A 15,581-nucleotide genomic window follows, 5' to 3' on the forward strand; every position below is an offset into this window, starting at 1 on the left:
TGTCTCTGGACTTGGACTCGAGTTCAATTAAAGGGAATCCTTTATAACTAGGACAAAAAAGGAAGAGAACCTCTCTAAAACCCACTTCTCAGAATTGAGAAGAATACTGGTTTCCTTTTAAATGAGAACACTTTTTTAAGCTCTGCTTCTTGGTGATAGTGCAGTGAAATCATAATGTGGTGGTCTCTTTCCCATCAGCATTAGACTTCACTACACGTTCATAGAAACTAATGATAAAAAAAGCTTTAGATCATCTGGTCTATTTCCTGCTACTGCAGGATAGTTCCCTACTGTACCTAGGTTCAGGTGTAAGGATGAGTTAGCTTCAGTGCCTAATTTGGTATGAAAGAGGTGCTTTCAAGCAACTTTTTTACATTCATAACTGATGCAGCAAGCTTTGAGGTGCTGCGGCTCAGCTCTGGCACAAACTAAGCGCTGGTTAGCTTGTAATGAGACTAAGGGCTCGTCTATTTCTTGCTCAGGGATATGAAACACCCCCCCCCCCCCCCCCAGCACTGCAAGTTTCAGCTCTGTAAATTGTCAGTATAGACATTGCGCCAGTGCTGGGAGCCGTGTTCCCAGCCCTGGTAGCTACTTGCCTCGTGAAGGTGTTTTGTTTTTTTTTAGGAGGGTTTGGAGAGCTCTCTCCCAGCACTGCACCGTGACTACACAAGCCACATTAAAGCGTTGCCGCAGCAGTGCTTTAACATTGCCAGTGAAGACATGCCCTAAATGCTCTAGAGCTGCTGTTGCATAAAGGGTAGAAGTGCGACGCAGGCATGTGCTTCATGGTAGCAATATCTGAGAATGAATAACTGAGCCCTTCTCTTCCTTTCCAGCTAGCAGACAAGTGTGCAGATAATCCACCTTCTGTAGACAGCTTGTGGAGACTTGAGTGATACTGGGAATGATATGATTAGATTTAGTTCTGTCTCCATCAGATGGCAGGAAGGAACTAAACCCAGTTGTACTAAGGTAGAAGAACTTCTGGGGAAAACTAATGGACAGGGAGGTAGGGAAAACTTCCTCATAACTTTTAAGACTACAAAACAAGGTACAAATAGATCCACTTAGCTTTTTTTTAGGATGAAAGCTCTTTAGGACAACTTTACTCGTGTTAGCCATCAGCAATATTTACTGTTAGGTGGATAATCATTTGAAGATGGTAGAAGCACTTGGAGGAGACGAAGGTGATCAGGAACAGCCAACATGGATTCACCCAAGGGTAAGTCATGCCTGACCAACCTGATTGCCTTCTATGATGAGATAACTGGTTCTGTAGGATATGGGGAAAGCGGTAGACATGATATACCTTGACTTTAGCAAAGCTTTTGTTATGGTCTCCCACTGTATTCTTGCTAGCAAGTTAAAGTGTGGATTGGATGAATGGACTATAAGGTGAATAGAAAGCTGGCTAGATTGTCCGGCTTAGCAGGTAGTGATCAACAGCTTGATGGCTAGTTGACAGCCGGTATCAAGCGGCGTGCCCCAGGCGTTGGTCCTGGAGCCGGTTTTGTTCAGCATCTTCATTAATGATTTGGATGATGGGATGGATTGCACCTTCAGCAAGTTCATGGATGACACGAAGCTGGGAGGAGAGGTAGATACGCTGGAGGGTAGAGATAGGGTCCAGAGTGACCTAGACAAATTGGAGGATTGGGCCAAAAGAAATCTGAGGTTCAGCAAGGACAAGGGCAGAGTCCTGCACTTAGGACGGTAGAATCCCATGCACTGCTACAGGCTGGGGAACGACCGGCTAAGTGGCAGTTCTGCAGAAAAGGACCTGGGGATCACAGTGCACGAGAAGCTGGATAGGAGTCAGCAGTGTGCCCTTGTTGCCAAGAAGGCTAATGGCATATTGGGCTGCATTAGTAGGAGCATTGCCAGCAGATTGAGGGAAGTGATTATTCCCCTCTCTTCAGCACTGGTGAGGCCACATCTGGAGTACTGTGCCCAGTTTTGGGCCCCACACTTCAGAAAGGATGTGGACAAATTGGAGAGAGTCCAGCGGAGGGCAAGGAAAATGATTAGGGGGCTGGGGCACATGACTTATGAGGAGAGGCTGAGGGAACTTGGGGTTATTTAATCTGCAGAAGAGAAGAGTGAGGGGGATTTAATAGCAGCCTTCAACTACCTGAAGGGGGATTCCAAAGAGGATGGAGCTCAGCTGTTCAAAGTGATGGCAGCTGACAGAACAAGGAGCAGTGGTCTCAAGTTGCAGTGGGGGAGGTCTAGGTTGGATATTAGGAAACACTGTTTCACTAGGAGGGTGGTGAAGCACTGGAATGGGTTACCTAGGGAGGCGGTGGAATCTCCATCCTTAGAGGTTTTTAAGGCCCGGCTTGACAAAGCCCTGGCTGGGATGATTTAGTTGGCGTTGGCCCTGATTTGAGCAGGGTGTTGGACTAAATGACCTCCTGAGGTCCCTTCCAACCCTGATATTCTATGAACCAAAAATCTAGATCATGTGAAAAATTGAGCAGGTTTAAATACCTTGGCAGGTTCTTATTGAAGGAAGTTTTTTTAGACTCTATGGTACAAGATTGTGAAAGGGATGGAGGGTAAAATACAAATCTGTTCAGTATATGGATTTAAAATATATATGTGCAAAGACTACCTATTCTTCCAGTTTGTTCGTATTGTGATGTCCAACTTGTCATGTTTCAAGTCAAATAGCTTTCCACATCTGATTACATGAACTAACAAAAGTTTTTTGGCAACAAGATAGTTACCTGTAGCGAGAAGGCTAAAAAAATGCATAAAGTATAAACCTCCCGAGACTAGATTCTGTTCTTTCAGCGTTTTTAGTTTATTTTGGGGCATTTGCTAGTGCTCTATGTGGTCAGTTTCCCTTGTTTTTGTAGAGGTCCCATACAGCAACAGGGAAGAAACATTTTTAAAGAGAACTTGGCATGGGGCTTGAGCAGGTGGCAATCTCAAGTCCTAAGACTACAAACACTCCAGAAGATTTATATCAGCAGCCCTCTGACCAGGGGAAGGATATTCAGTGAATGTTAAGGGAGATCAGAGCCAACAAAGTCTAATAAAATTACGTATGACTTCATGTTTGTGACTAGCCCCGTGTCAAACTGGGACAAGGTTTAGAAGTAGTTTACTTGATACTTTATATGATGGCTTCTGGGAGGACTTAATCTTTTGGAGAACCAGAAAGCTGACCTCATAGGACTGCAAGGTGAAGTTGTCTCTGCCTCTCTGTTAGGAGCTTCACCTCACATCTGAGCTGGTAACTGTAATGTAAAAAGAAAAGGAGTACTTGTGGCACCTTAGAGACTAACAAATTTATTGGAGCATAAGCTTTTGTGAGGCTACAGCTCACTTCATCGGATGCATGCAGTGGAAAATACAATGGGGAGATTTTATATACACAGAGAACATGAAACAGTGGATGTTGCCATACACACTAAAGAGAGTGATCAGGTAAGGTGAGCTATTACCAGCAGGAGAGAAAAAAACTCTTTTGTAGTGATAATCAAGGCGGGCCATTTCCAGCAGTTGACAATGTGTGAGGAATTGTAGGGGGGGAAAAATAAACATGGGGAAATAGTTTTACTTTGTGTAATGACACATCCACTCCCAGTCTTTATTCTAGCCTAAGTTAATGGTGTCCAGTTTGCAAATTAATTCCAATTCAGCAGTCTCTCGTTGGAGTCTGTTTTTGAAGTTTTTTTGTTGAAGAATTGCCACTTTTAGGTCTGTAATTGAGTGACCAGAGAGATTGAAGTGTTCTCCGACTGGTTTCTGAATGTTATAATTCTTGACGTCTGATTTGTGACCATTCATTCTTTTATGTACAGACTGTCTGGTTTGGCCGATATATATGGTAGAAGGGCATTGCTGGCACATGATGGCATATATTACATTGGTAGATGTGCAGGTGAACAAGCCTCTGATAGTGTGGCTGATGTGATGAGGCCCTATGATGGTGTCCCCTGAATAGATATGTGGACACAGTTGGCAACGGGCTTTGTTGCAAGGTTAGGTTCCTGGGTTAGTGTTTTCGTTGTGTGGTGTGTGGTTGCTGGTGAGTATTTGCTTCAGGTTGGGGGGCTGTCTGTAAGCAAGAACTGGCCTGTCTCCCAAGATCTGTGAGAGTGATGGGTTGTCCTTCAGGATAGGTTGTAGATCCTTAATAATGCGTTGGAGGGTTTTAGTTGGGGGCTGAAGGTGACGGCTAGTGGCGTTCTGTTATTTTCTTTGTTGGGCCTGTCCTGTAGTAGGTAACTTCTGGGTAATGTGACACTTGAGGCCCCTGAAGTCTGCCAGAGGCCTCCCAGCACTCGAGCTTGTGTAGTCGCGGGAGAGAGCTCTCCCAGCACTCTAAAAAACCCATCTCCAGGAGGGGAGTAGCTGGTAGCTCTGGGAGCCGCTGTCTACACTGGCAGGTTACAGCGCTGAAACGTGCAGCGCTCAGGGGGGTGTTTTTTCACACCCCTGAGCGAGACCGTTGCAGTGCTGTAAAGTGCCTGTGTCGACAAGCCCTTAGTGTTTTAGACTTGTGCTTGTCAAGAGTTGTATGTCCAGTAAAAGATATTACCTCCCCCACACCTTGTGTCTCTAGTGTCCTGTGACCAAGCACAGGTGCAACAACACTGCATACAAGAGTTGTGTGCACACTTAACAGTTCAAATTCTTCTATCAAACAAATTTTAGCCCTCCGACTCTAAAACTACCCTGGTCTAGAATGCTTCCATCTTGTACAAACAAATCTTGTTATGGTAAGAAATGCGTTTAGAAGTTGGCTCTTTGCATCTTGGGAGCAGAAATTTGTTTCAGTGCTACTAGCAAGTGTCACTTATAAATTACTGTGCCTGATGCTGGTATCAAGAAATTCTTAAAGGTGGCCTGCGATGGACTCTAAAAATAGGGCTTGTCTTCTCGTGCTCCTTCATGGAATATAAAGAGAGCCCAAAACACAAATATAATTTATTTGGTCTTGGCTTTTCATGAGCTCGTCTTGGAGCATTTGTTAAAGATTTTAACCTCTTTATCCCACAATAGACCGCATTTATCTGCAATATTGGTGACTTGACTTCAATAGGCATTAACAAAACGAAACATTTTCAAAAAGAAAAGGAGTACTTGTGGCACCTTAGAGACTAACCAATTTATTTGAGCATGAGCTTTCGTGAGCTACCGCTCACTTCATCAGATGTTTACCGTGGAAACTGCAGCAGACTTTATATACACACAGAAATCATGAAACAATACCTCCTCCCACCCCACTGTCCTGCTGGTAAATTACCAGCAGGACAGTGGGGTGGGAGGAGGTATTGTTTCATGATTTCTGTGTGTATATAAAGTCTGCTGCAGTTTCCACGGTAAACATCTGATGAAGTGAGCGGTAGCTCACGAAAGCTCATGCTCAAATAAATTGGTTAGTCTCTAAGGTGCCACAAGTACTCCTTTTCTTTTTGCGAATACAGACTAACACGGCTGTTCCTCTGAAACATTTTCAGCAGCCTGACTACAAATTGCCTCTGGATTTCTCAGCTCTTGCTCACGTGACTCCTATGTCATTTCACTACCTCCCAGTCACAGGGCTGGCCTATACAGAGTTGAAATTGATGTAGTTATTTTGGTGCTATTTGCACCTTTTGTTTTGGTGTAGATCTGTGTGGACATTCTAATTGTAGTTTAAGAACACCTTATTTTGATGTAGCTGAAGTTGGTAAAGACTCAGGTTTAACTGATATAGGACATCCTTAAACTAAAATTGGTGTCTACACCTACACTTAAACAAGCCTTTTGTTATGGAATTACAATCCAACAAGTTATTGTGGTGAAAATCTGTGTAGACAAGCCTGTAGAAATGTAGTACTTGGTTTTCAGGGTAAAATGACTTCATAAAAAATCAGAAACTTAAAGCCGTATCTACACTACCACTTATGGATTTTTCTCCTTACTCTTTTTATATATAGAATGACTGATCTCAATAACTCCCCTTGGGCAAAAGAGTAGATTTTTCCCTTCCAGATCAGAAGTTGGCATCTCTGCTGTCTGATCTGCCATGTGTAGGGTTTGATATTTGCTGTTTACTGTAGGTTTATACCTGTGGTAACACATCAAGTAAATACAGAGCTAGAAATTTAAATGAAGCAAAATATTGCACCTTCCATCGAGGGGGTGTTGTGAATAAGCTTAGGTACCAGTGGCATTTGTTACCTGACCCTAAAGCCCTGATCCCTGGTCTCATTCCTTACTCACTCTGAAAATGCCATATACAGGAACAGCAAAGGGGGCCGGGCTTGTTGCGTAACAGTAAAAATGCAGAAGAGAAAGAGAAATGAGTCCTGTGCTTGAAAGCTTTCTAAAACTGTCAGTGAAGCTAAAGTTGTTACAAGGTTTTTGAACTTCAGTGGAAGCTTAGTTAAGCTTCTAGTGATTAACTTCTGTTGGAGACCAAAAGAATTTTTAACTGTGCAAAATTTAGACACACATTTGTTAGATCTGCACATACCATGAAAGCATTGGTTTGCCTGGAACCTTGACACTGAGATGTGAATACTATCCAAATGCCTATAAGCCAGTGCTAATATAGTCCTGGTTAATTAACACTGTATTTTTAAAATGGGCCAACTCAAATTCACGTCCTTTGAATCATAAGGCTATGGCACAAACTTTCAGCTGTCGGCCCTTTCATTAGAAAATGGGGGAGCTATTGTTTTCACATCTGTGATGTATAGATATTATCCTGCTATTCTAAACTTCCCCAGATAGTCATTGCTTCCTATTCTCAGACCTGGTCTACACCTAAAACATAGGCTGACCAAGCTACGTTGCTCAAGACTGTGAATTTTGTACCCTGAGCACCCTAGCTTGGTCAACCTAACCTCTGGTGTACACGTGGCCAGGTCAACAGAAGGATTCTTCTACCAACTTAGTCACTGCCTCTTGGAAAAGTGGATTACCTACATGGATGGAAAATCCCCTTCCATCGGTGTAGGAAACATCTACACTACAGCGGCGTATCCACAGCTATGCCACACGGTCATGTAGATGTACACTCAGGATTTCATGGTTTCAGTTGTTTATGTGAGGGAGTTAAGACTGTCTGAACTCTGATTCATGAAACAAAAGAAAAATCTCTTGGAAAAGAATTTGGAACATGATCTGTGCGATTTGTTACTAGCCAGCTCTCACCCTGGTCTAGTGAGATTTTAAATTACAAGGAGTGAAACACCAGACATGTCTTTTCTGTCTAGCCCTAAGTTAAGTGTCTTGAATCTTATTCGTAGTTTCCAAGGCCAGAAGAGACCATGGTGATCAGCTAGTCTGACCTCTAGAACACAGGCCAAGAGCTTCCCCAAAATAATTCCTAGAGCAGATCTTTAAGAAAAAAAATACTCAATCCTTGATTTAAAAATTGTCAGTGATGAAGAATGCAGTCCACTCCAACCCTGGGTAAATTGTTCCACTGGTTAATTACTCTCACTGTTAAGAAATTGCACTTATTTCCCTGTCTGAATTTATCTAGCTTCAATTTCCAGCTATTGGATCATTTTTTACCTTTCTCTGCTAGATTGAAGAGCTCTCTATTAAATATTTGTTTGCCATTATGATACTTGAATCAATCCTTGACCATGTGTTTTTTTTTGTTTTTTTTTGTGAAACTCAATATGTTGAATGCTTTGAGCCTGTCCCTATAGGGCATGTATTCTAATCCTTTAATCGTTCTCTGAACCTTTCTTGAACATCCTTCTTGAATCGTGGGCACCAGAACTGGACCCAGAATTTCAGCAGCAGTCACACTAGTGCCAAATACAGAAGTAAAATAACCCCTCTACTCCTACTTGGGATTTTGGTGTTCATGCTTCCCAAGATCACATTAGCTCTTTTGGCCACAGTGTCATTTTGGGAGCTCATGTTCAGCTGATTATCCACTAGGACCACCATATATTTTTCAGTCGTTGCTTCCCAGGATAGCATCCCCCATTCTGTAAGTGTGATCTACATTCTTTTGTTTCTAGATGTTTACATTTAGTCATATTAAAACACACTGTTTGCTGGCATCCAGTTTACTAAATGATCCGGTTTGCTCTGAATCAGTGACCTGTCCTCTTAATTATTTACTATTCCCCCAGTTTTTGTGTGCTTTGCAAACTTTATTGTTCAGACCTTGAGTTCTATTGAAATTCATCTTGACTAGTATCCTATTAGCACAGGCTTAAGGAAAGCCAGTATAATAATAAATTTGCTACATCTGCCTACAAAATAAATAAATGTCTGCTACAAACCATAAAAGATGGAAATTTCCTGGTAGCTTGAGAATTGCCAGTTTCACTTCTCATATTAAAAAAAAAAAAACCCAGTTATCAGTAGTACAAGTTTATTTTGTGATAAAGCGTGACAAGTGAATGCGACAGAGTTCAGGAATTATAGATTTAGTTATAGTAAATACATGCTGACAACCTATACTGACAACTTCAGTTAATTCCACTTGGCAAGTTACAAACCTTCCTTTCAAATGCCTGTCACAACTTGCGTATGGAGTTCATTTGGGAATTTCTCTGAGCACTCTGCTGACAGTGCAATGGTGCAGTTCTAGTATTCATGTTTTAAACATTCTGTGACTGATTAAATGTCCTGTAAGATCACATCACACGGAATTCTGTAATAAAGATAAATACAGTATTTCACAATTGTAAGTGAACATTAATGCTGCAGGCAGGTAAGTACTTCCTACTAGAAATCTTTTTTTTTTTTATGTCCTGGGAGTACTTTCTGTTCTAACAAGTTATTGTAACACACTAGCAGTGTGACCCTTAAAACAATAGGCAGTGGTAAGGCTGAGAGTACGTCTGTCATGTAAAGTGTATAAACCACGTAACAGCACGTTAGTTATAAAATACAAACTAGAAAATCAGAAAAGTTACAAACTAACGGAGAAACAAGTGCCTGCGAGTAGGGAAATGCATCCAAAAAATCTTAACTCTGCTCTACAAAGATGCCATTCTTGTTCCTTTCTAACCTACTCTACGGTATTTTATTTGGATCAAGGACTGGGCTTTAGAACTCCAAATGCAAGACTTCTGCAGAGGCTAAGTTAGTATATGTGAACAGTATGAATGGGGTATCGGAGATACATTACAGAACAGTATGAACTTGCCTTCATGCATGTGTCAGGTACAAGCAAAAGGCAAAAGTTAGTGTGGGGATATTAAGTGCTATAACTACACTACCTGATTGTAAAAGGCTTGAAGATAGGGACATATACAAATGCAGAGCTCTGAGCTTATAGTAAAAGTGAATCTTAATGCCGAATAGAAATGATTGCCCTTAGTGTACTAATTTTGGCTAATTGGGAATCACTTAGATTGAAAGAGGTTTGGGGCAGGGATTGTCTTGTTAGTACGGTGTCTAGCACAAGGGGGTCCTAGTCTGGGGTTGGGCTAGTGCTACAGTGATCCTCATTTTCAAGTTATTTTTGTGGCTTACGTGGCTAGAAAGGCCAGAGTTAGTACAATCGCTGTGCACCTTAAGGTGTTTATCGTCTCTATGAAACGAAACTTTGGGTGTGAAGGTGGCCTCAGTCTGACTTTCTGAAGTGTTGTTGAAAGCAGACATTATTTGGATGCTTTGAATTTCTATATGAAATGCTTAGTTTGGGGGGCAGCAGGAGGAAGGTGGTTTGGGTTTACTAACAGGATTTTTTATGATTACAGCATTTTACACAGCTTTCCCCTGCATATTGATTCAGTAAGAATGAATGCTATTTTGTTTGCTGAAACAGATCATATCTCCCGTGACCAAATGGGGTTGTCTGGGCACACGTAATCTTGAATTAGTGGTGTAAATCATGTTCATTCTCCACGTCTGCCAGCAACTGCTTCAAGTAGCTACATAGATTGAAAGGTGGATGCTTATTGGCGTGCCGTACTGAGAGCTGCTACAGGGATCAGCCTAACTGCCACGACTACCCAACGCAGTTACATTTGCTAGCTTAGTAAATGTTAGTACTTGTGAAAGGTGCTATGCCTGCAGCCATGGAGACTGTTCGTGTTGCAGTTGCCTGTGCTGACTGTTCTGCTGAACATCCTTGTGTTAGCCTGGACGTGTTGCCTGTAAGTAAGAGGGAGTTTCTGTAACATTCAAGCACTTCCCTCGCTGCTGAAACCCTCGAGGGTGGTAACTAGTGACAGTGTGGTAGCTTTGATAATGTAGGCACTGTTCCGTTGGGAACTGGAATGAGGTGTCAGGCTCAGATATGACACTTAACAGCCATAAGATTGATTTGGTAATGATTGAAGATTATAATCTTGGCTGGATGTAAACGGGCAGTCTGATAGCAGAGTAGTTCCACGTTTCCTTACTATTCCCCTAAGCCATCCCATTGCTGTGGCAATTAATCTTTTAGTGGTGTATGTATCATGATGTCGGGAGGTTTGTACACCTAAACTCTCCTTACAACCAGTGAAGACTATCTCCTGTGTAGGAAAAAGATAGCATACTGCTACCATGTGAGCTTTTGACTCGTCACAGAGATCAAAGATGTAATGGATGTTTTGAAGAAATCTGTCTAAACTCAGGTTTCAGAGTAACAGCCGTGTTCGTCTGTATTCGCGAAAAGAAAAGGAGTACTTGTGGCACCTTAGAGACTAACCAATTTATTAGAGCATAAGCTTTCGTGAGCTACAGCTCACTTCATCAGATGCATATCGTGGAAACTGCAGCAGACTTTATATATACACAGAGAATATGAACCAATACCTCCTCCCACCCCACTGTCCTGCTGGTAATAGCTTATCTAAAGTGATCATCAGGTGGGCCATTTCCAGCACAAATCCAGGTTTTCTCACCCTCCACCCCCCCACACAAATTCACTCTCCTGCTGGTGATAGCCCATCCAAAGTGACAACTCTTTACACAATGTGCATGGGGCTATTTCCTGCACAAATCCAGGTTATCACCAGCAGGAGAGTGAATTTGTGTGGGGGGGTGGAGGGTGAGAAAACCTGGATTTGTGCTGGAAATGGCCCACCTGATGATCACTTTAGATAAGCTATTACCAGCAGGACAGTGGGGTGGGAGGAGGTATTGGTTCATATTCTCTGTGTATATATAAAGTCTGCTGCAGTTTCCACGATATGCATCTGATGAAGTGAGCTGTAGCTCACGAAAGCTTATGCTCTAATAAATTGGTTAGTCTCTAAGGTGCCACAAGTACTCCTTTTCTTTTTGTCTAAACTCAGTTTGCCGAAGTCTCTGGACATCTCAAAAGCAGACACCCAGCCTCTCAGAAAACTGAAAAAATCAACATTCATTATCTCGTTTTATAGCTTTAATTCATCTTATTCAGCTAGTTTACTCACTGTCCCAGGAGTATGAGCATCTCTTCACGTTTTGCTGTAGCTCTTACTTTCACCTCTTCTGCTTCTTATTGAGGCCTGACATCCACCCAGTTGGTGTCTATCAAGGCATAACTTAAGTACCATCTTTTCCTAACTGGAAAAATGCTAGAAAAGTGATGAAATTTTGACATAGATAAGTTTTGGGTAAAGCTGCATAGCTTTAACCTAGTATCTATGTTGATGGTACATAACAAATTGCTTCCCGGCTGTGTTTGAAAGCTTGCAGAATTTGCAGTCCTTCCCCTCTGCCCCTCTTCAAACCCTGCTCCATCTGTGGGATGTAACTTCTGATATCCGAAGTAAAATGAACTGGAAACTTATCAACTAGCACCTTGTCAGGCCACTCTTCTAGAGGTAGCAGGCGAGAACAGCAGAACGTATGAGGTAGAGATGGGATTAAATACAGTGTAATTTAATCCAATCCTTTTTTCTCTCTCTCCCTTCTCAATGCAGGTCACAGAGCTGAACGAGCCACTGTCCAATGAAGAAAGGAACCTGTTGTCTGTAGCCTATAAGAATGTAGTGGGGGCACGGCGCTCTTCCTGGCGAGTAATTAGTAGCATTGAGCAGAAGACCTCTGCTGATGGCAATGAAAAGAAGATAGAAATGGTACGGGCCTACCGGGAGAAAATAGAGAAGGAGTTGGAAGCTGTATGCCAAGATGTGCTGAGCCTGCTAGACAACTATCTGATCAAGAACTGCAGCGAGACACAGTATGAGAGTAAGGTCTTTTACCTGAAGATGAAAGGGGACTATTACCGTTACCTGGCTGAGGTGGCCACAGGAGAGAAGAGGGCAACGGTGGTGGAGTCTTCGGAGAAAGCCTATAGTGAAGCTCATGAGATCAGCAAGGAGCACATGCAACCAACTCATCCCATTAGGCTTGGTCTGGCACTTAACTACTCAGTTTTCTACTATGAGATCCAGAATGCGCCCGAGCAGGCGTGCCACCTGGCCAAGACGGCTTTTGATGATGCCATTGCTGAGCTGGACACCCTCAACGAGGACTCCTACAAAGACTCCACGCTCATCATGCAGCTCCTCCGTGACAACCTAACGCTCTGGACAAGCGATCAGCAAGATGACGATGGTGGAGAAGGCAACAATTAGACCCCCAAATGGACTGGCAGCCGCACGCTGATGCTACTACTGCAGTCTTTATTTTTTTCCCACAAGTGGGGGGGGTCGGGGTGGGGGAGGGGAGGGGAAGGGTAACCTTCCCAGGGAGGCCCCCACGACCTGTCTTTGATTGCCTCTTTGACGTTTTTGCCAAAACACCACTAGTGGAAAGTCAGGCTGCCTGTGCTGGGTATGGAATGGCAGCCTCACACTGGCATATGGACTGTTCTGTAGATTATTAATACAAGTGGGAGCTGTCTTTAATTTAACTTTATTGCTAGAAATAAAAGGGTTTTAAGATGAAATAACTTGAATGAAATGGCCCTGCCTTTAAAAAATGAAGTTCTGTGGTTCCAGTAAGGTTTATGTGCATGCGTCTCCTCCATTCAAGTGCCGTATGTTTACCATGTCGCAGTGCATCCCCAGGGTGCACTGGGCCTGTCACGGCGTAGCTTACAATCCCAGACTGAAAAGACTCACAGTTCAGGGCTTTGAAAGCCCCAGGATTTAGGCCATTTAACTTTTCGTTAAGGTGTTTGTTAGGGTAGCTTACAGTATTAACACTAAATCACGGTTGACAGTATTTCTACATGACAGCCGTATGTGACATCAAGCCATTGTACATTTTCTTTTGCTAACTCTCTTGGCTTGCCATCCTTATCCAGTCCCCTGTGGACTGGCTTGGCTATCCTTTGTCTCCCAAGGCCAGAAGACTGCCTGAGGAACATCAAAGCTGCTCTAGTTTTTGATCAACAAATTAACAGATGCTTGGCAAGCGGCTGTTTAAACGGGGTCCACAGCAAAAGGATTAAGAACTTAATTAGAAAGGGGGGAAATGTTAAACTAAAACGCCACTAGATAAAAAGAATTCAGGTCTGTATGTCATGTACTGCTATTTCAAAGACCATCCTGATTTAAGGTGCCATAGCTCCTTCCTCAGGGATTACACTGCCATTTCACTTTTCCCTGACTTTCTCCCACTGTACCATGAGGTTTGTCAGCAGATCTCTGTAGCGCCCAGACTCCTTGTTTCATCTTCATGGCAGCTTGGTGTTCATTCTCCTGGGGAAGCTTGTGGCATGATGAGTGAAACCTCAGGAGTTTAGAAGTTCATTTGGTAGAGAAATCCACAAAGGAAGAGCTGCAATCATAAACATTTCTATCAACTCTCGGGAGCCCTGTAAATTAGTTCTCTTTTAAAATACCTGGTTTCCAGGTCTGTTTGATTTGGCTGGGAGAAAATAAAGCTCACCAGGTAATATTTACCCCCATCTGCGTAAAGATTTTTTTTTTAACACGATTGTTGGAAGTTCACTGCCATTTCCTTCTGATTTTGCAGATTGCTGAACTTCGTAGCTTTTTAACTAAAACTACGCAGTAGAAGGAAACTGCACTCATGAATGTCCTATTAAAACAGGCTTTCATTGTCCTGTTCGGTAGTCAGTCTGTAAACAGAGCATCTTGGTGTTGCATATACAGTACAATCAGTTTTATTGTACGGTTGGATACAGAGTCTGGCTTTATTGGACTTAAAGAGCTTTTTTCCGTGATTTGACAGCAAAGATAAGAAGTCATCTTTAAGAAAGTAGGTTAAGAGGAATGACCAAAATGTAACTAAAATTCATAACCAAGAGTGACTTTGCAATTATATTGTCAAAGCTTTTTTAATGGAATTTACAATGGAAATCATGCAAAGATATGCTCACTAGAAATGACCATGTGCACATATGTTTTAAATGAATGTACTATATGCAACATCACAACGTTTACACAAAGTGACTTCAAATGAAGCCCACCTCTGTAAACTTAAAATAGCCTGATTAATGATCCCTACTGGAAAGATCAATAGGAAGAGGCTTGCAGCTTAGGTAACTGACAGAAACCTGCAGTAAATGCCATGGACTGGAAGATTTATTTAGGCTTCTTAACTTAATTTCACTTCATGTCCAGTGAGCAGTGTTGTCCCTGCCTGTATAATTTGAAAGTGATTTACTGGAATTACAAAACCTATTTTTTATTTCCGCTTTTGCTCTTGCTGCTTTAGAAAATGTATGCAGGAAAGATCGCACAAGAGGGCTAAAAAATGGAGCGGGGATGGGGATGGGGACTTGATTTTTAAGCAGCTTGAATGGTTTCTTTCATTTTTTTTAAGAAATGCACTTGCCTATGATAGTGTCTCTCCAGTGAAATGATTACTGCTCCATTACTCTATTGATACAATATTGTGCATGCTAGTGTCGTATTTCTATACAGTAGCTTGACATTTATTAACTTATACTGTAGATGTTATGTATTCCTATGACAAACTAGTCTTAAATTTTTTTTTAATTTTTTTAATTTTTTTTTTTTTCTTTTGGGGGTAAAGTTTGCTCTACCAAATAGTATCGTAAGAAACTGATCTGTTCTGGATGTTGCTATAGTGACATGCAATTATATATGATTTTGTTTTTAAAAAAAAGGAAAAGCAAAAGAAACACCAGTGTTAGCTTAATCTTAATGTCTGGTGTATGTCATGGTGAAATTATAACTATTACAGTGTAGGAGAACAGTTACTATGTTCTTTGAATGAGCCTTTGTTTGTGCTTTTTGTCATGTTATGCAGTGAACTATTTTTAAGGTCTAATCAGTGATTATTTTTCCAACTCCGTGTTTCTGTAAGGAATTATTTCACTCACGGACCATTCTTAGCAGTTTTCCTCAGTGATGGAATATCATGAATGTGAGTCATTATGTAGCCGTCGTACATTGAGCAAATAAACTTACAGATCTGATGAAAGTGCTAGTTAATTGTATTGCATTATGTGTTTGAATTTCTTTTGTTCTTTGGCTCCGCTGGGATGAGAACTTCACTGTCCAGTTGATTTTTTTTTAAACTGTGTACTGGGGAACTTGTTTGCAGTGTTGTAGCTGTCTTGGTCCCAGGATATTAGAGGAGAAAGTGGGTGAAAGAATCTTTTATTGGACCAACTTCTGTTGGTGAAAGAGGTAAGCTTGCAAGCTTACACAGCTCTGCATAACAAAGTTGGTCCAATTAAACTATTACCTCACCCACCTTGTGTCTACTGGGGAACTTGGTATTTACTCTCACCTTGG

The 15,581-nt window shown here is 41.9% G+C and overlaps 1 protein-coding gene across 1 annotated transcript in view; it reads left to right on the forward strand.

Annotated features, from left to right (window-relative positions):
• The window catches only part of YWHAG (tyrosine 3-monooxygenase/tryptophan 5-monooxygenase activation protein gamma), a 42,761-nt gene extending 27,497 nt beyond the window's left edge, over positions 1-15,264 (forward strand). Inside the window, exon 2 of the mRNA XM_073315814.2 lies at positions 11,823-15,264. Coding sequence (XP_073171915.1) covers positions 11,823-12,479 — 657 coding nt within the window. The 3' untranslated portion in view covers positions 12,480-15,264. The remainder of the gene's footprint in view (positions 1-11,822) is intronic.
• The last annotated feature ends 317 nt before the right edge of the window (positions 15,265-15,581 follow it).

This window comes from Lepidochelys kempii, chromosome 17 (assembly GCF_965140285.1).
Source record: "Lepidochelys kempii isolate rLepKem1 chromosome 17, rLepKem1.hap1, whole genome shotgun sequence".
Lineage (NCBI taxonomy): Eukaryota > Metazoa > Chordata > Testudines > Cheloniidae > Lepidochelys > Lepidochelys kempii.